The 18,049-nt window shown below is 44.1% G+C and overlaps 3 protein-coding genes and 1 long non-coding RNA gene across 6 annotated transcripts; 2 read left to right on the top strand and 2 right to left on the bottom strand.

Annotated features, from left to right (window-relative positions):
• Positions 1 to 698: 698 nt before the first annotated feature.
• On the bottom strand, positions 699 to 7,293 carry mynn (myoneurin). The gene is made up of 10 exons (XM_024000273.2): positions 7,256 to 7,293; positions 6,206 to 6,972; positions 5,686 to 5,732; positions 4,791 to 5,083; positions 3,498 to 4,393; positions 3,221 to 3,380; positions 2,935 to 3,113; positions 2,740 to 2,823; positions 2,210 to 2,311; positions 699 to 2,113 (listed from the first exon to the last, which is right to left on the bottom strand). The coding sequence occupies exons 4-10, from the start codon at positions 5,051 to 5,053 to the stop codon at positions 1,368 to 1,370; spliced, it is 2,430 nt and encodes an 809-aa protein (XP_023856041.1). The 5' UTR covers positions 5,054 to 5,083; positions 5,686 to 5,732; positions 6,206 to 6,972; positions 7,256 to 7,293; the 3' UTR covers positions 699 to 1,367.
• LOC139028682 (uncharacterized) lies at positions 6,914 to 7,265 on the top strand. Its single transcript, XR_011480913.1, has 2 exons — positions 6,914 to 6,996; positions 7,097 to 7,265. It is a non-coding gene; the product is annotated as an uncharacterized lncRNA (long non-coding RNA).
• Positions 7,294 to 7,361: 68 nt separating the features above from the next.
• On the bottom strand, positions 7,362 to 16,215 carry LOC111972638 (protein KASH5-like). 3 transcript variants are annotated; one of them, XM_070446638.1, is made up of 16 exons: positions 16,059 to 16,215; positions 15,345 to 15,504; positions 12,022 to 14,773; positions 11,392 to 11,457; positions 10,947 to 11,151; positions 10,745 to 10,799; positions 10,611 to 10,642; positions 10,423 to 10,495; positions 10,163 to 10,321; positions 9,948 to 10,065; positions 9,773 to 9,823; positions 9,500 to 9,577; positions 8,756 to 8,812; positions 8,522 to 8,581; positions 8,365 to 8,417; positions 7,362 to 8,232 (listed from the first exon to the last, which is right to left on the bottom strand). In XM_070446638.1, the coding sequence occupies exons 4-16, from the start codon at positions 11,422 to 11,424 to the stop codon at positions 8,049 to 8,051; spliced, it is 1,158 nt and encodes a 385-aa protein (XP_070302739.1). In that variant the 5' UTR covers positions 11,425 to 11,457; positions 12,022 to 14,773; positions 15,345 to 15,504; positions 16,059 to 16,215; the 3' UTR covers positions 7,362 to 8,048. The 3 variants fall into 3 exon arrangements, with proteins under 3 accessions (XP_070302739.1, XP_023855422.1, XP_070302738.1); XM_023999654.3 differs by having other exon boundaries at positions 11,392 to 14,773; XM_070446637.1 differs by having other exon boundaries at positions 11,392 to 14,773; positions 15,345 to 15,436.
• Positions 13,637 to 14,777, top strand: apodb (apolipoprotein Db). Its single transcript, XM_070446801.1, has 5 exons — positions 13,637 to 13,768; positions 13,914 to 14,016; positions 14,162 to 14,338; positions 14,460 to 14,541; positions 14,633 to 14,777. The coding sequence occupies exons 1-5, from the start codon at positions 13,754 to 13,756 to the stop codon at positions 14,775 to 14,777; spliced, it is 522 nt and encodes a 173-aa protein (XP_070302902.1). The 5' UTR covers positions 13,637 to 13,753.
• Positions 16,216 to 18,049: the final 1,834 nt, after the last annotated feature.

The raw sequence follows: 18,049 nt of genomic DNA, 5'->3' as shown, positions 1-18,049 counted from the left end.
CAAAGTACGTTCATCTCTAGGAGACAGAACGCATCTCCTTCCTGAGCGGTATGACGGCTGCGTGGTCCCATGGTGTTTATACTATTGTTTGTACAGATGAACGTGGTACCTTCAGGCGTTTGGAAATTGCTCCCAAGGATGAACCAGACTTGTAGAGGTCTACAAATGTTTTTATGAGGTCTTGGCTGATTTCTTTAGATTTTTTCCATGATGTCAAGCAAAGAGGCACTGAGTTTGAAGGTAGGCATCGAAATACATCCCCAGGTACACCTCCAATTGACTCAAATTATGTTAATTAGCCTATCAAAAACCATAACATAATTTTCTGGAATTTTCCAAGCTGTTTAAAGGCACAGTCAACTTCGTGTATGTAAACTTCTGACCCAGTGGAATTGTGATGCAGTAAATTATAAGTGATGCAGTGAATTATAATGTCTGTAAACAATTGTTGGGAAAAATTACTTGTGTCATGCACAAAGTAGATGTCCTAACCGACTTGCCAAAACTATAGTTTGTTAACAAGAAATGTGTGGAGCGGTTGAAAAATGACTCCAACCTATGTGTATGTAAACTTCCGACTTCAACTGTAAGTGTTGTATTTTTCACATATATATTTTTTTACTCATCTTAGAATGTTCCTTCCAATTTGACATTACTGAGTATGTTGTGTAGATCATTGACACAAAATTACAATTAAATCCATTTTAATCCCACTTTATAACACCAATTTTTTGGGGAAAAATCAAGGTGTGTGAATACTTTCTGAAGGCACTGTATAATGATAATGTACTTTTGTGGAAAGGATGAGAAAGCACAATGTATTCCTCCCAATAAAGAATTAAAAACCTTGACTTTTCATAAATATCCATCCATCTCAATACTACCTCTAGATTCCATAAGACATTAAGCCCCATGTTACTGAGACGTGGGATTAAAACCAGAACATTAAACAGAGGACGATTCAGGATGTGTAGAGAAGTGCAAAGTCAGGAGATGGTGAACCTGGCTGTTCTGTGGGTAGGTCCTCAGTGATTACCTCTAGTAATAAACATTTAACACATACAATAAAATAAATGTTTAGATCTGAATGAGTTCATTTCATGAAAAGATGGAGTGAATTACAAAAATGTATGCACTCACTACTGTAAGTCACTCTGGATAAGAGCATCTGCTACATTACTAAAATGTAAATGTGATTACATATATGATTTGTCAACATCCACACTATTCACAATTCTATATCTGACACTACAGCTGATTCATATTGGATCCTGTAGGTCCCGTTGATCCATTCAAAAAGGGTGGATCCACTCCAAGCCTGAGAGAGTAATGTTAGGATCTGGGTGAGGGGGTCAGAGGTGGTTGAGTCAGGGGTCAGGGCAGGGGTCATTGTCCAAAGTTCTAATGATGATGATCTGCTCCATGTCTTCGACAGGGTAGGCTGGATCACAGTGGGAGAGTGGGGAAGAGAAGTTGGAGGAAGATGTACGCAGCTGTTCCACTAGAACACTGAGAGGGTTTGGGCTCAAGTTAGGGGATGTTGGTTCAGGGTTGTCTGGCTCCTCGAGGTCAGGGTTGTCTGGCTCCTCGGGGTCAGGGTTGTCTGGCTCCTCGAGGTCAGGGTTGTCTGGCTCCTCGGGGTCAGGGTTGTCTGGCTCCTCGAGGTCAGGGTTGTCTGGCTCCTCGGGGTCAGGGTTGTCTGGCTCCTCGAGGTCAGGGTTGTCTGGTTCCTCGGGGTCATGGTTGTCTGGTTCCTCGGGGTCAGGGTTGTCTGGCTCCTCGGGGTCAGGGTTGCCTGGCTCCTCGGGGTCATGGTTGTCTGGCTCCTCGAGGTCAGGGTTGTCTGGCTCCTCGGGGTCAGGGTTGTCTGGCTCCTCGAGGTCAGGGTTGTCTGGTTCCTCGGGGTCATGGTTGTCTGGTTCCTCGGGGTCAGGGTTGTCTGGCTCCTCGGGGTCAGGGTTGCCTGGCTCCTCGGGGTCATGGTTGTCTGGCTCCTCGAGGTCAGGGTTGTCTGGCTCCTCGTGCATGGGGCTGGGCGCATCGCGGGAGATTAGCCCCTGGTGGTCGATAGGAATGTTGTGGAGGAGAGCCCATTCTGGAACCGCCATTGGAACTGCAGAACACACACACAGGTTAACATAGATGGCCAAAAGGATAAGTTGACACACACACACACACACACACACACACACACACACACACATCTCACCTAAGTGTTGTCTCTCTTGGTGTTTCTTCAGGCTGCTCAGGCCAGCGTAGGTGTTTCCGCACAGCTCACATGTCACACGCTGCTTAACAGCTGGGTCTCCACCTACACACACGCACAGCACACAAATCTTTCCCCATTCTCTACAACTAGGGCCAGGAGTCTTTCCTGGTCAAGTCACATGGTCAGGAAAAACTCAGCCACATCTATAATCTCCATATCAACTCCTTTATCAGTCTATCCATCACTTCCATCTTCTACCTTCTTCCCGCTATACTTCTATATGGTCCCTTCTTCTCCATCCTCTATTCTTTACCTACATCTCTCTCTCTCCTCTTCCAAGTGACTCTCTCCATCTTGTGTTTACTCTCCACTCCAGGACAGGTGCCCTTCTAGAACACAGTAGATCTACACAACTAACAGACAGTGATTTGTTTGACATCTGGACACTTGGTGCTTGTCATCTTTTCCCTTGGATAGATTTAAGTAGTCAAAGTGGTTGGTTCTCACGTGTGTGTGTTCGGTAGACTCACCGTTGTGGATATGGGAGTGTTTGTTGAGTTCTCGTTTGGTAATGAAGGCCTTCTGACACACCAGACACTCGTGTGGAGCTTCACCTGGAAAACACACAGAAACGCGGACACACACGTCAAAGAATACAGGGACACATGCTCACACACACACCATCAAGACACATTTACCTGGTAATGTTTCTCTTTGCTTGTTACCTGTGTGTTTGCGTTTGTGTGTGATGAGAGAGGAAGAGACGGAGAAGGCCATCCCACAATCGTCACATTGGTAAGGTTTCTCTCCTGTGTGGATCCTCATGTGATAGGTCAGAGTGCTGGCCTGGGCAAAACCCTTCCCACACTGTTCACACACATACGGCTTCTCTCCACTGTGCTTCCTATATGGACACACACATGGACACACACACAGGTAGATAGATACACACAAATAGGTCTTCTCTCCACACACGCACATGCACGCACACTCAGACACACACAGTCCTACCTGCAGTGTATCTTGTAGTTAGATGAGGTAGCGAACTGCAGCCCACATTGTTCACAGGTGTAAGGTTTCTCTTCTCCATGGTACATTCGACAGTGAGCCACCAACTGACACTTCTGGGCAAAACCCTTGTCACACTGAGAACATGCAAACGGCTTCTCTCCTAGAAAGGCAGAGAGACAGTTAGGTTGTCTCACACCTGTATGTGTATGCGGAGGAGTGTGTGTGTGTGTGTCTTACCCGTGTGTCTGCTAGCTATGTGTGTGTGTGTGTCTCTTACCTGTGTGTATGCGGAGGTGAGTCTTGAGCTGGTTTCCCTGTGTGAAGGCTCGGGAACAGAAGAGACACTGGAAAGGTTTCACTCCTTTATGGATCCTCATGTGTCTCCTCAGACTACTGATCTCAGAGAACTCTTTGTTACACTCAGCACACACTGGCTTCTCTTTCACCTGTTGGTTCTTCAACCCAGCCTTCCCCTCATCCCCCTCTCCATCGCTCGATCTGTTCTCCAGTTTCCCTCTTCCTCTGCCTCTCCCTCTCTTCACTCCTCTCCTCTCTCCACTGCTCCTCCTTTGCCTCTTGACAGGTTTCAATGATGAAGGGCTGAGGTCTGTCTCATTCTCCTCAACGATCTGAAGGTCTGACTCCTTCAAAGACAGATCCCTCCTCATTCCTCCTCCCCTCCCCCTTCCTCTCCCCCTTCCCCTTCCTCTCCCTCTCCCCCTGCCCCTCTGAGGCTGGGGGACTGTTGCGTCATCTTGGGTGTCGTCATGGCTAGGTGATGTTGGGTTGCTAGGCAAGGTTTGGTTTCCAGGTGAGGTCTGGTTGCGAGGTGTGGCTTTGGGCTTTCTTCCCTTTCTTTTCCTCGCTCCTCTTCGGGGGGATGTTGGGGGGCTTGGGGAGGAAGGGGTGTATTCTGGATCTCCCCACTCTTCTTCCTCCCCCTTCTCTCCTTCCCTCTCCTCCTCCCTCTCTACCGAGCCCCCTCCAGAAACGCAGGACAAGGGCTTGAACGCCTCTGGGCTGTGGGGTGACGGTAAGCAATGGGGGGAGGTGGTAGGTGAGGCTGACTCTATCCTCATCTCCCGTTGGCTGTCAGACTTGTCTATCAGGTGACGCTCCGCCTCCCTCATCCCCAGGAACACCGCCGCTCCCAGCACGGCCTCTGACCCCTCACTGTTATCATGGCAACCACAAATAAACAAAAGATCAATAACAAAAACAGATAAACAACAGATCAACAACAATATTGTATCCTACATAGCACAGGAGTTTGGTGGCACCTTAATTTGGGAGGACGGGCTCATAGTAATGGCTGGAATGGAATAAAAGGAATGGTAATCGGACTCATCAAACACATGCTTTCCATGTGTTTGATACCATTCCATTCACTCCATTCCTGCCCTCAGCAGCCTCCTGTGATACATAGTTATTGTGATGGTATGATGGTGGTGTAGTCGTATTATACAAAGGGAGTAGTAGGGGCGCTTACACACCTTTTGATTTGATGAATAGTATTGCCACACCTATTGCTAAATTAGCTTCGTACACATCAGTGTAGGGATGTACCTACCTGTCAGTGTGTAGTTCTCCAGAATATATGTATTTCAGCAGGGTGTTCAGGGCCTGCCCACTGACAAACTCCGGGTTAAGGGTTGTGACCAGGTGACCTCTGTCAGGCAGTGCGGAGAAGAACCCGCTGAACGCCGCCAGGACATTACGGTGCGCTCGGAACAGCGTGTCGCCCACGACGACCGTGATGTCACACAGAACGTTGCTTTCCCGCTGCCAACGCAGCTGCTCCAACAGGTGCTCGCTGTGGGCCAGCTGTGACATTACTGCTTCCGGGTTCACGCTGGGGTCAAACTGCAGGGAGGGGAATTAATTTCAATCGGATTGTTTTTTAACTAACAGTGCAATACCTTTACTAAAAGGTCTTTATGTCAGAGGAGATCGTGTGCTTGCAAGGTTGTTGCTGTTTATATTTTAGAAAGGCTAGGACAGGGCCAACCTCAGACTGACAGTATTTAAAGGGGAAATCTACATCCATTTCTGGACGTATAAATTAATTATATATCCTCATGGATTCTTGAAGAATATAACTTAGAAATGCCTAATGAGCTTAGTTCAACTGTCACACTTCATCAGGACCCAAAATATAAGCTTGTTTAACTCCAATGTTTGTAAACATTGTAAATATAAATAAACACTGTAAAACCTAAAAACATGATTAAAACTATGTTGATATCTTGGATGGTCAGTCCTTGCATCCATATTCCTATGATTTTGAGAGTGGTTACATTTCTCCAGGTCCAGCCCTCATCTTTTTACCAAAACATTATTGTTTAAACAGTCAATATTTTWTCTCCCAAAATAATAATAGCTTATCCATCTACCATTCTAGTTCTTTACTTCTCTCTCCCTCCGCAAGATACACAACATATTTACATAAATACACATGTACTCACCCTTTATAATAATGTTATTGTTTGGTTGAAAGTGTGTATCGGGTGTTCTGTTGGGATAAAAAATAAGTGATTGAAATGAATACACAATTACAACCGCAACACTCATCTCATCGAACAGTTAAGCCAACATTATGAAAATAAAAGTTCCTCAGTTCCATGGCTAACTGCCCTACAGCTAACCGCGAAAATCAGCTACGTTCTGTTGAACCATTACTGATATATCAATTTAATTGTGAATCATTCTGATGCTATAATTATAATTGTACATTAAGATAAACGTTTATGAAGCTTGAAACCATTTAATCTCTCTTAAATGTTGATTTCGCGGATAAATTACTGTTAATAACAAAGCGCTCTTATTTCGAAATGCGACGAGGAGCGCGGTAAACTAGCGAAGTTAGTCAATTTTAAAATGACGGGGCATTCAGGAGGGTAACCACATGGACAAATATAACATTAAAACATTTGAAATGTAGAAATAAAGCATATAGACGGATGTAAATGTGTAAAATGAAAATACCGTATTTTATAATCCCTTTGACGAAGTAGCCATTTTCGGATGACGTCAGACCACGACTCAAGTCCACTGCTCAAATCTCGCGTTGTTTGAAAATATACATTAAAACGTTTATATGAAGTGGAAAGACAAACTGCTTAATGTCTCTTTATTGAATAGAAATCATATTTACAATTCAAACAGGAACGTGACAGTGCATTTATTTAGTACTGTACAAAACAATCTCTACTTTCTTGCCCTTTGTACCGTTTTGTGCTGCTACCATGTTGTGTCGCTGCCATGCTATGTTGTCGTCTTATGTCTCTCTTTATGTAGTGTTGTCTCTTTTGTCGTGATGTGTGTTTGTCCTATATTTTTAATCCCAGCCCCCATCCACGCAGAAGCCTTTTGCTAGGCAATCATTTTAAGTAAGAATTTGTTCTTAAACGTGACTTGCCTAGTTAAATATAAATAAAGGTTAAATAAAAAATAAATAAAACAATGTAGAGAAATAACAAAAAAATACAAAAACATGAACAACATTGAGTCCAATCTTTAAAATGTAATTTAGCTAATTGTCACGAATCCCGCTTCCTGAGTCTGTTTTTGCCTGTGCGCTGTCCTGGAGTGTTTTTTTTCCGGTGTCCTGGAACGCACCCTGTCTGGTTGCCGGGCGACGTAGCTAGTTGGAGGATCTCTGAGTACCCGCACCTGTATCCCAGCAGCTATCTGCACACCTGGTCCTGATCATCACCCCTCCACTTCATAAGCGCTGACCTGACATCCATTCCCTGCCGGATCGTTAGCCATGAACAGTATGTTGTGCCAGCGTATCAGCCTCCAGTTTGATAGTTTGTTTTGTTGTTTTGTACGTCTTGCTTGCCTTGAACTTACCTCCGTTTTTTCTGTCTACAGTCATTCACCCGGAACACTCATCCCATCCCTACCTGGTCGTCGGTGACTTCAGTTACTTCCTTGGATCTGCTTACTCAATTCCATCAACTCACCTCCGCTGCCCGCTCCGCTACTTGGATTTTTCTATCACTACATTTAAACTTGTAAATAAATACTCACCTTCGTCTTACTCTCCTTGTCCTGGTCTGCTTCTGGGTTCTACTTTAGAGAACCGTGACACTAATCTTCATAAAGCTAAAAAATAAACATTGTAAAATCAACTCTACTGTTTCCCTTTATTAAAATACAACCAGTTGTCAATGTATGATGCAGTATTCAGTTTTATTTAGTTAACAGCATTGCAGCCTGGGAGGGTTGAAGATCAGGATTAGTGTGTGTGTGTTTTTGTGAATGTGTGCGTGTAGGTAGTATGTAGGTAGGTATGCATGCATATATATGTATGTGTTACAGAGGAGGAAGGCCTATGTGGTGCACATTGCAGTATGGCTGTATGAGGTATCTGGCAGTAGACCAGAGGATATCGGTGCAGCTGAGTCCAGTACAGTGGTCGTAGCAGCCAGGGACCATGGAGACCAGCACACCCAGAGGAGCCAGGAAACCCAGGGTGAAACCTCCTGCTGCCTGGACACCTCCCACCAGATCTGACCACACACCTCTCTTCTCCTGTAACAGCTGTTTCTCCTCCTTGACCTCCTCCTCTTTCTTCTCATTCTCCTCTCTTTCTTTCCTCTCCTCCACCCTCTGCTTCTCCTCTTTCTCTACCCTCTCATCTCTTTGCTCCTGCACCTCCTCATCAGAGGACTCATCCTGGGATAGGAAGTGAACACATATATTTCGCAACAGAGCATCTGCCCAGTGTGTGTGAAGGCAGCCTGCCTCCCAGCTAAGTCCTACCCAACCCTAAGCTCACTGTCCTGTAGTACTACCTGATCACCAAACCGTGAAGACAACACTACAGACAAGCACTTCTGCACTTTAGGGGAAGATGTGGAAAGAGTGATCGGTCATATGTTGTGTGTATGCGACCCACCATCATACGTGGCAGTAGACCCATTTCCTCCGCTAGAGAGATGGAGCGCTGAGTGGCTGCTGACAGAGTCCCATCTAACGCCATGTAACGCCCCTCTCCTCCATTACTAAAGACAGAGAGAGGGAAAGACAGGGGGAAAGAGAGAAAGGGTATTACAAAAAAGAGAGGGTATTACAAAGAACGTGCCAAAATTAGAGTGATGTGTGAGGGATGTTATGATTGAGTGTCTGTGTGTTACACTAGGGCCTCTGCCACTTGGCTCTCCAAATCCTTCATCTTCTCCTTCAGATCCTGAGAACAGAGAAACACACAACATAAAGCCCACAGTGTGTATCAGTTAGATGTGTGAGGTCTACATCAGGCATATGTAAAATGTGTGTGTGTGTGTGTTGTACCTGTGCGATGGAGGAGTACTCTGTGAGGGACTGCTCCAGCTGCTTAATAACAAAGTCCTTCTGTAGGGGAGACACACAAAGAGATGTTGGGCACTAGCCAGCCAGCTAATAGACTGCAATGGACCTAATTTAAACTGGCAAGCCATGTGGCATGTCTAAAGAACATCTGTTACATTTATTGGGAATTTAGGGCATATTTGAAATGTAAACATTTTCAATATGTAGTTCACATACCTTATGTATGACCTCATACCTCTGATCCAGGGTGAGTCTGCTCTCCTCTAGCCGTAACTGTTTCACACACACACGCACACGCACACACACACACACACACATTTAATAGTTGGGCTGGAACAAAAGCGTGTGGCCTCCCAGGAACACAATCACCCCCTGTGATCTGGTGGAAGGAGCACAATCACCCCCCCCCCCCCCCGTGATCTGGTGGAAGGGATATCAATCAACCCCCTGTGATCTGGTGGAAGGATATCAATCACCCCCCTGTGATCTGGTGGAAGGATATCAATCACCCTCCTAGGATTCAATCACCCCCCTGTGATCTGGTGGAAGGATATCAATCACCCCCTGTGATCTGGTGGAAAGGATATCAATCACCCCCCTGGTGATCTGGTGGAAGGATATCAATCACCCCCTGTGATCTGTGGAAGAACTCAATCACCTCCCTGTGATCTGGTGGAAGGACATCAATCACCCCCCTGTGATTGGTGGAAGGATATCAATCACCCTCCTGTGTATCAATCACCCCCCTGTGATCTGGTGGAAGGATATCAATCACCCCCCTGTGATCTGGTGGAAGGATATCAATCATCCCCCTGTGATCTGGTGGAAAGGATATCAATCACCCCCCTGTGATCTGGTGGAAGGATATCAATCACCCCCCTGTGATCTGGTGGAAGGATATCAATCACCCTCCTGTGATCTGGTGGTATCAGATGATATCCGAGCATGTATGTGTGCTACCTGTAAGGCCTGTAGAGCATTGCTGAGGTCAGCGATCTTCTTCTTGTCAGTGGCTCTATCTGGTATAATACGGGACATCTAAGGATGAGAGAGGGAGAGAAAGAGAGAAAGAGAGCGAGAGATACACAGAGAGAGACAGAGATAGAACAGAACAGTTCAGTGATGTTTTGAGGACAACAAATTATTATTATGCATCCATATTGGCTGGCCAGTGAAACGTTCAGTTTGTCTCTTCTAACAGGGTCAAAGGTCAAGGCTTAGAGGTCATCATACCTCACTGCCAAAGGTCTCGATCTGGTCTTCCAAACTCTCCTTCTCTTTCTCCTGCCGGAACAAGGGATGAAAACAACTTCAGTTTATCAACGCTCTATATCTTTCCTAGGCACTTCCTAACCGTATATATGGTTTCTTAGTTACTATTGCTCTACACCACTTCATGGTAACCCACCAGTTGTTTGATGTAGGACTCCAGGTTGCCAGTAGTGCCGTCCTTCTCAGCTGATAAGCTCCGGATCTCCTCCAGCTCATCCATCAGCTGCTCTGCATCATGGATCGACCGCTTCATCCTGACAAACACACACAAATAATGATGAACATTTTGATTGATGGTTACATTTGACCAGGTTGTGCAGTGCAGTGTGTATGCATGGTTGCTACTGTTACCCTTTAACTTGGTTGCGCAGTGAAGCGTTCTCAGTGCGTAGCAGTGTGTTGTTGTCATCGGCTAACTCCACTGTTCTCTGCAGCTCTGAGTTCAATTGCTTTAGTCTGCTTCGGGAATACACCAACTCTGCTAGAACGTCACTCCTCTCCTCTGCACTCCTACAACACACGTTAGAAAGTAGTAAATACACCAACTCTGCTATCACTCTGCTATCACAACAGCACTACGGCAGGCAATGGGAGTTGTCTGGGGCACTCACAGGTCTGCAGAGTTGAGGATCCTCTCCTCCTCTGACACGTACAGCCRGACAAACTCATCATTTTGCTTCTTCTCTGAAACACACACACACAAAACATTATTACAGACACAAATGCTAAAAACTCCCCTAATACACACACCATGTGATTTGAATTGGATGTAAAGAGCAGCCATAACAGATAGACTCACCTTCATAATCATTGCCATCATCTTCCACTGACCTAAACACACACAGACACAGAACAAGCTAAATGTAAGTGTGGACACACAGATATGAGCAGATAGATGTAGACTACTACAGCCATAACTGTGTGTGTGTTCACCTTAGCTGGTCTGAGCTGGTATACATATCACTCCACCTGGGTCCCCTGGTGCTACCTACACAGGGGACAGGAAAGAGGAGAGAAAGGACCAAGAGTTACCAATACGTCACTGATGTGTCAATAAATCTGACAACTAGCTGCATGTTTGCAACATCAAGAGCCATAGAGAGAATGGCAGATTGCACGACCAGTCGACTCTCACCAGTAGAAGAGGGCGTGACCTCTAGTTCTCCCTCATCCTCCCATTGGCCTTCCTCGGCATGCCCCTGGTACCAGCACCACCGTTCATCCTCCCATTGCCGTTGCCCATGGTGAGCGTTGAGGAGAGCCGGGAGGTCGAGCACCGAGCATGATGTCACACCGTGGGAGCGACAGCCCAGTAGACCCAGCTGCTGCAGCTGTCTCGCCTACATTAGAACCACAACTTCATTAGGAAAGACTTTCAGTCTACATACACAACTCTCAAAGAGCTAGCAAATTACTATAAAGCAAAACAATAGCAGGATACTAGTACAGTATTCAGGTGAGCTTTATTGACATTAAACTGAAATAACCCAATGTTGCCAAAGCAATAAAAAAGGACATTGAAAAAAAACATTTGTTGGCAGAATATGAACATATTCTAGCTACAGACTTCTAGATATTACCTCAATAGGAAAGGAGACGGTCCTGCGCAGCATTCTCCCTCAAAGCCACTGGAAATCTCTGTCCCCCTTGAAAGAGAATCAGAACACTTCACACTATTTCTAGGATTCAGACAGTGTTGTTTAGTCAGCTCTACTGATAAAATAAAGTGGTATAATTTGCAATAAAATCAAGTCTGGAGATAAAGGAAAGTTAATAGCTATATACTTGGAATGCTACATAATTTCTGAGCTTAAAAAATAATGCCAAATAAGTACAGCGGGCGTTTATGAAGTCATAGTATAAACATCGCCTTGATGTCGTCACAGTAGCTAACAAAGGACAAGCCTCCAAAGGCTAAGCTAAGTAGCTAGCTAGCTGTCCTTTTCTACAGCCTGAAAGCGAACAACTGATGTTTTAGCTAGGAAAATGTGTTCAATTTCAGTTTGTTTACTAAAGCTAACTTTAGTAAACATTAACCAGTTTGCGATCCTGAGCTATCTAAAACTGTTAGCTACCTAACCAAGCTATCTAATGAATATGTTTCCATCAATTAGCTAACAGTGATGTAATATATTATTGGCCGATTCAAGTCTTTGTTGATTAAATAAAATTATTTTAACTAGCTAATTATTCCAGTTCCATGTACCTACTCAACTCTACTCATCTGTCTCTCTCACCAAACGACCGTGGGCCACTGCCCTGGGCACAAGCAACTCAACATCTAGCCAATCAGTGCTCAGTTTCATTATTGTCGACTCACTAGACTGATCACCCACCTCAGCAGTCACCAGTCCAGTAGTATTACATTTTGGCCAAGCACTTTACACTCTTTTACGACTTAGAAGTTATTAAATATTTCTAAAGTTTTCAGACTGGCTTCTACGCTCAGCGTGCAGTATTGTTCTCAACACTGCCAAAATTTTCACATGATATGGTGTAACCCATGTCGGATTGTTGTTGTGTTAACATATTAAAAACGCATAGGCTTCCTGTGTATCATGTCCATACAGACTTCAGTCAAAGATTTGTATAACTAACCCAAGATAGAATAGAGCCTGTCGTGTCCAAAGAGCTGATTAATCAATGAACACAACATACAGTTCGTTAGGAACGCCTTATCTGTGAAGTGCACATGTGCAATAACTCAATTCACACATATATACACACACACACACCTCTTACTGAACAGCTCGCAGGTCCTGAACTAGGAGGGAGTATGAATAGGAGAGCAGCATTTTCAGCTTATTCGTTCAGAAGAGAAACAGGTTTTAAACCATGTAGGCCTTTATGTGGCCATTGCCTTGAACCAGATTTAAATGTAATGCATAAGGGCGATTCCTCACGAAACTAGAACATAAGAAAACCATGATTTTGGGGATTTTCACGAAATGTATTACATAGATGGGTCCTTTGGAGGAAGGATTGTTGACATATATTTGACATGTATATTTTAAAGCATTATTGAGAAATAATTAATTGAAGTTTGAATATTTGTGACATTTTGACCTTACTCCTTTAAATCTCCATAATGTTTCATCTGTAGGTGGTACAAAGCAAAAATTGGTCATAACTCTAAAAGTAGCAGAGATCCCACTCTAGATCTATAGAGTAGGCTATTTTATAATCAACAATATATTGAAACATTAGCCAACATTCATGTTTCTATTTTGTTATATTAATAAATAAATGCAAGAAAATTTGTATTGAAATCAATATACTATTCATATTACAGAGCAAATGGTAAAGCTTCACGTGACAACAATTTTTGCTTTGTACCACCTACAGATGGGATCTCTGCTACTTTTAGAGTTATGACCAATTTGCAAGCGTTACCAACAGAAGGAATGTGGAAATGTTTTAAAAATGGTCGCCCTCTGCTGGTGATTTGAAGGATGTGTTATGAAGTAAAAGGAGAGCTATTTTTCATAATTTTTTTATTTAACCTTTATTTAACTAGGCAAGCCAGTTAAGAATAAATTCATATTTACAATGACGGCCTACCCCGGCCAACGCTGGGCCAATTGTGGGATTTCTCGGAGTATAAAATGGGCCATAACTTTAAAACTACCAGAGATCCCACTCTGGGAATGTGATATGCCTGTACAGTAAATTATCTTAAACAATATATAGAAACATTTGCCAAATCTTCTTTATATTTTGAAATATCCATATATATATATATGAATGTGTATGTAATATATGTGCATATAATATGTTTTATTGTCACATAAATTAATATAATACAATTGTCTGCTACACCAGGCTGATGTGTCAGATGAGATATTGGAGATATGTTGATCATGGACATTTGGCAGAGCGCTGTGTGATCATGTTAACATCTCGTTTCTCCAAGAGAGCTGAGTGGCTGCTGACTGAGAAAATATGCATCCTTTGCAGGTACTGTGTGTCTTTATGTATGTGTATGTGAGAGTGTATATAATGTATTAATTACACAGTAGTCTCAATTCCATCTCAATTACCACTGACATTATGTGTGAGATTGCTGTGTGTTTTGTGTCTGATCATGTGTTTATGTGGCTAGGTACTGTGTGTTGTCCTGGTTACCGCATCGGTTGCACATGCTCAGACCGTTCACCTGGGAAGATGCCCCACGCCCCCAATTCAACAGGACTTCAATGTCACCAAGGTAACTGCAGACGCACGCATGCACACAGTGGTAATTGAGATGGAATTTAACACACACACACAGTCAGTGGTAATTTATCACACACACACACACAAAGTAAAAAAGTCATAGTAACTTGAAATAACTTCTAGATGGTGTGTGTTAATACCTGGGCAGGTGGTATGAGGCAGAGAAGCTGCCTGCTGTATTTGAGAGAGAGAAGTGCCAGCAGGCCACATACTCACTACTCTGCGATAGAACACATACACTCACACATCACAGACTGTATGAAGTCAGTCAAACCATAAACATGAACACTCATAACCAGATCTTCTTCAAAGGTGAGATGTGGTCCCGGTCTCGGTCCCAACCACACCTAGCCCCTAGCCCCAAACCAACCCTGAAGCCCCCAACCCTAGCCCCTACCTCACCTGTCTCTCTGTGTGTGTCTAGGTTAACCAGGTGATCCATACTTGGTTCTCTCTACAGACTACAGTAGTTTCTCTCTGGTCTACTCCTGTACAGACTTCCTTATCAATTTCTAACGGAATATGATTTTGGAATTGACTGCTGTAGTTGAATCCATTGATTCTCAATAAAGTATTGGAATGTGAATTGATTTATTTGGTCTGTTCCGTCGACTTTGCCTGGATTGTTTCCCGGACACGATCATTGCCAAGTGATGTCATCAGCCGTCTCCATGGTGACCTGGAGGCCATCGGTGTCGACCTCAGGTGCCTCACAGTGTCAAACCAGACGGCCTGTGACACTGTGGCCTGAGAACAAACAAACAAGCACACACACACAGCTTAGTAACGGTAACTACACTCTGAAAAAATTGTTACAAAAGGGTTCTTTGGCTGTCCCCACAGGAGAACCCTTTTTGGTTCCACGTAGAACCCTTTTGGGTTCCATGTAGAACCCTCTATGGAAAGGATCCTACATGGAACCCAAAATGGTTCTACCTGAAACCAAAAAGGGTTTTCCTATAGTCCCAGTCGGTATTAAATAGAACGTTGCGGCCGTGCCCGCCTGTGTGGAAAACAACCCGTGGTTACCTTGGTTACCCTATTTGCTCACAGCAAAAACCTGACCTTTTTCAAATGCAATTTTCTTGTTGTCTGCTTGTTTTAGTTAATTACAAAACTACATTTAAGAAAAGCCTATTGAGTCCACTAGTCTTACTCACAGACAACTACTACCCTACGTCTTGACCTCTTTCTCCCCTCTCTCTCCAGATGAAATCCTGCGACTAGTGATGTTTGGCCGCCCGACATCCTGCCCACCTGACCCCTTCCCCTCATCCCTTCTCCAGACCATCTCTGGAGACCTTCTCCAATTCCTCACCTCATCAACTCATCTCTGACCACTGGATGCATCCCCTCTGACTTCAAGATAACCAGAGTCGCTCCCCTCCTCAAGAACCCAACACTCAACCCCTATGAAGTAAAAAACGACAGATCGGTATCCCTTCTTTTTTTCAGCCAAAACCAAAGCCACACCGGACCTGTGATGAGGACAAAATTGTGATTGGAGTTAGAGCTGCCGTTCCCAAATTGACACAGTATATCCCCAGACCCAATATGCATAAATGGAATGTTAAAACCCGTTCCGAAAGGACCTAAAGGACAACCGGTTTCGATCCGAGAAAGGGAGAGAGAGAGAGGCACAGTGCGAGCAGCTGTTGGCTACAAGGGAGCGGAGGCCGTGTGGTGTGTGTGTGTGCGTGTGTGGTGTGTGTGGTGTGTGTGTGTGTGTGGGTTGTGTGTGTGTGTGTGTGTTTGTGTGTGTGTGTGTGTGAATAAGGCACGGGAGGCTCAGTGCACAGGAGCAGGCACAGAGGGAGAGACCGCAACCATTGTTATCTCGTGCTAGACTAACTTCTTGATAGTTATTTATCATCCCATCTGATTACATAGCACCTGTCTTGACAGCATCAAACCGAGGGAAGCTACCTAACTAGGCTAATGGAAGCTAGCCATAACGTTATTTCTCACCGTCCTACAGTTAGCCTACACATAAAACAACTCCATTCAGATTATAGCCTAAATTGTAGCCTACCTGTTGGCGTTTGGTCATTGGAGCCTTTCTTTCTCATTTAACTTTTAATTCTTTCATTTGAATTCCATCTTCCATTGATTGGATCTCCCCTAACTTGCTTGCCACAAGAGCAGCAATGCAATTCTGTTTCTCTCCGCCTCAAGAGCAAGAAAGTATCAGAGCGCATGACTCTTTAGATATTTTTTCTCCATATCATCAATATTGAGTCGCATGATGCAGTACTTATGTTTTGATTCCTAAGACATTCCCAGGCTTATAGGCCTATTGTTAGGATTTATGTTTATGCACTATAGCCCGCTAGCATATTGTTTGAAGATGAATATTGTTTTGTTACACACACACACAAACAATACAGATGTGTGTGTGTGTGTAGGTGTGTAAAGACTGACCAACATTGAGTGACAGGCCATAAAAACTGTGGTCAATCTGGAGAGGGGAGGGGTGCATATCTCTAAGCCAACCAGGGAGAGTAGGGCACTGGACAATACCATATTAGGAACTGTTTCAGTGTAGAATCGACAGACACAAGACGGATCTAATCTACGCAACGACCAGATGCGGACATCTGAGAGAAGGGGACAGGCTGAGTAAAGTCTAAACCGCGCTCAGCCTCTACTGTGATAGGCCAACAGACGCGTTGAAACTACGTCATCACGGTATAAGAACAGCTGTTTACGTACTTCCTGCCAGTTCCCTGTTCAACCCTGCGCGGTGATACAGCGAACCTGTATATACGAAAATTGCATTTGACATTCATTGCTTGCGGTAATTAAACATAATTAAAGAAAGTTAGCAGACCTTGCTTTTTATTTATCCTGATACCGGATTCGAATAACGCAACGCTCACACTATCACAACTAAATATTTTAATTGGGATGGTGTAGGCTATATTAAATGGATTTACCTATGTTCCAAAGGCACGCGTCAGCAGCATGTATGCGTGGAAGCCCGGAGATGCTGAACATGTTTATATAAAAAAAAAAAATCATGACAATGAATGGCTGGAAGCCCGCTTGTGCCATCATACCCTTGCAATTTATCCAGAATGCCGCAGGCCGCCTGGTGCTCAACCATCCTAAATTCTCCCACGTAACCCCGCTCATCCGCACACTCCACTGGCTTCCAGTCGAAAGCTCGCATTTTCTTCGAGACCCTGGTGCTTGCCTACAGAGCAACAAGGGAACTGCCCCTCTTTACCTTCTGGATATGCTCATCCATATATTTATATGCATATATTCTTATTCCATCCTTTAACTTAGATGTGTGTGTATTAGGTAGTTGTTGTGAAATTGTTAGATTACTTAGACATTACTGCACTGTTGGAACTAGAAGCACTCCCTATGCGTTCCCTACGCGCAGCTCGCTCGGCATGCACTCTGCTCATGGCGTCTGAGAGCATTTCGCTACACCAACAATAACATCTGCTAAACATGTGTAAGTGACCAATATAATTTGATTTGATTTTCTCAAACCCTATATACCAACCCGAGCACTCCGTTCCGCCACCTCTGGTCTCTTGGCCCCCCCACCCCTACCTTAGGGCAGTTTCCGCTCAGCCCAGTCAAAGCTCTTCTCTGTCCTGGCACCCCAATGGTGGAACAAGCTTCCCCCTACATTCAGGACAGCGGAGTCCCTGTCCATCTTTCGAAAACCCTACTTCTTAGAAGAGTATTTTAAATAATATAACTCTCACCGCGCCCCCCTCAACTCAACTACAAGTAGTGAGTGGAGTTACAAACGGACAATACTAACCCGTGATCAGGGTTGGGGAGTAAAAATTACATGTAATCAGTTACATGTAAGCGATTACAAAAACGGTAACTGTAATCCGTTACATTACCAGCAAAAAAAAATTGTACGGTAATCAGATTACAGATACTTTTGAAAAACAACCTTTAAATTCAGAAAAGATGTTTGCGAAAAAAATCTTTGACACTTCTCTGTTTTCTCAATGACATTCAAATCAGCATTGAAAACAGGGGCAAATTAAA

This window comes from Salvelinus sp. IW2-2015, linkage group LG14 (assembly GCF_002910315.2).
Source record: "Salvelinus sp. IW2-2015 linkage group LG14, ASM291031v2, whole genome shotgun sequence".
NCBI classification, from domain to species: domain Eukaryota; kingdom Metazoa; phylum Chordata; class Actinopteri; order Salmoniformes; family Salmonidae; genus Salvelinus; species Salvelinus sp. IW2-2015.
Note: the sequence above shows the minus strand (reverse complement) of the source record. Positions and strands in the feature narration are given on the sequence as shown.

What these genes read in the sequence shown, in the direction of transcription:
- mynn (XM_024000273.2), bottom strand. Translation starts at nt 5,053, where the DNA reads ATGTCACAGCTGGCCCACAGCGAGCACCTGTTGGAGCAGCTGCGTTGG. An exon ending in ACACAAACGCAAACACACAG is followed by an intron (nt 2,824 to 2,934) that starts GTAACAAGCAAA and finishes TGTGTTTTCCAG; the next exon opens with GTGAAGCTCCACACGAGTGT. An exon ending in CCAAGAGAGACAACACTTAG is followed by an intron (nt 2,114 to 2,209) that starts GTGAGATGTGTG and finishes TGTGTTCTGCAG; the next exon opens with TTCCAATGGCGGTTCCAGAA.
- apodb (XM_070446801.1), top strand. An exon ending in ACAGGACTTCAATGTCACCA is followed by an intron (nt 14,017 to 14,161) that starts AGGTAACTGCAG and finishes ATGGTGTGTGTT; the next exon opens with AATACCTGGGCAGGTGGTAT. An exon ending in GACTTCCTTATCAATTTCTA is followed by an intron (nt 14,542 to 14,632) that starts ACGGAATATGAT and finishes TTTGGTCTGTTC; the next exon opens with CGTCGACTTTGCCTGGATTG.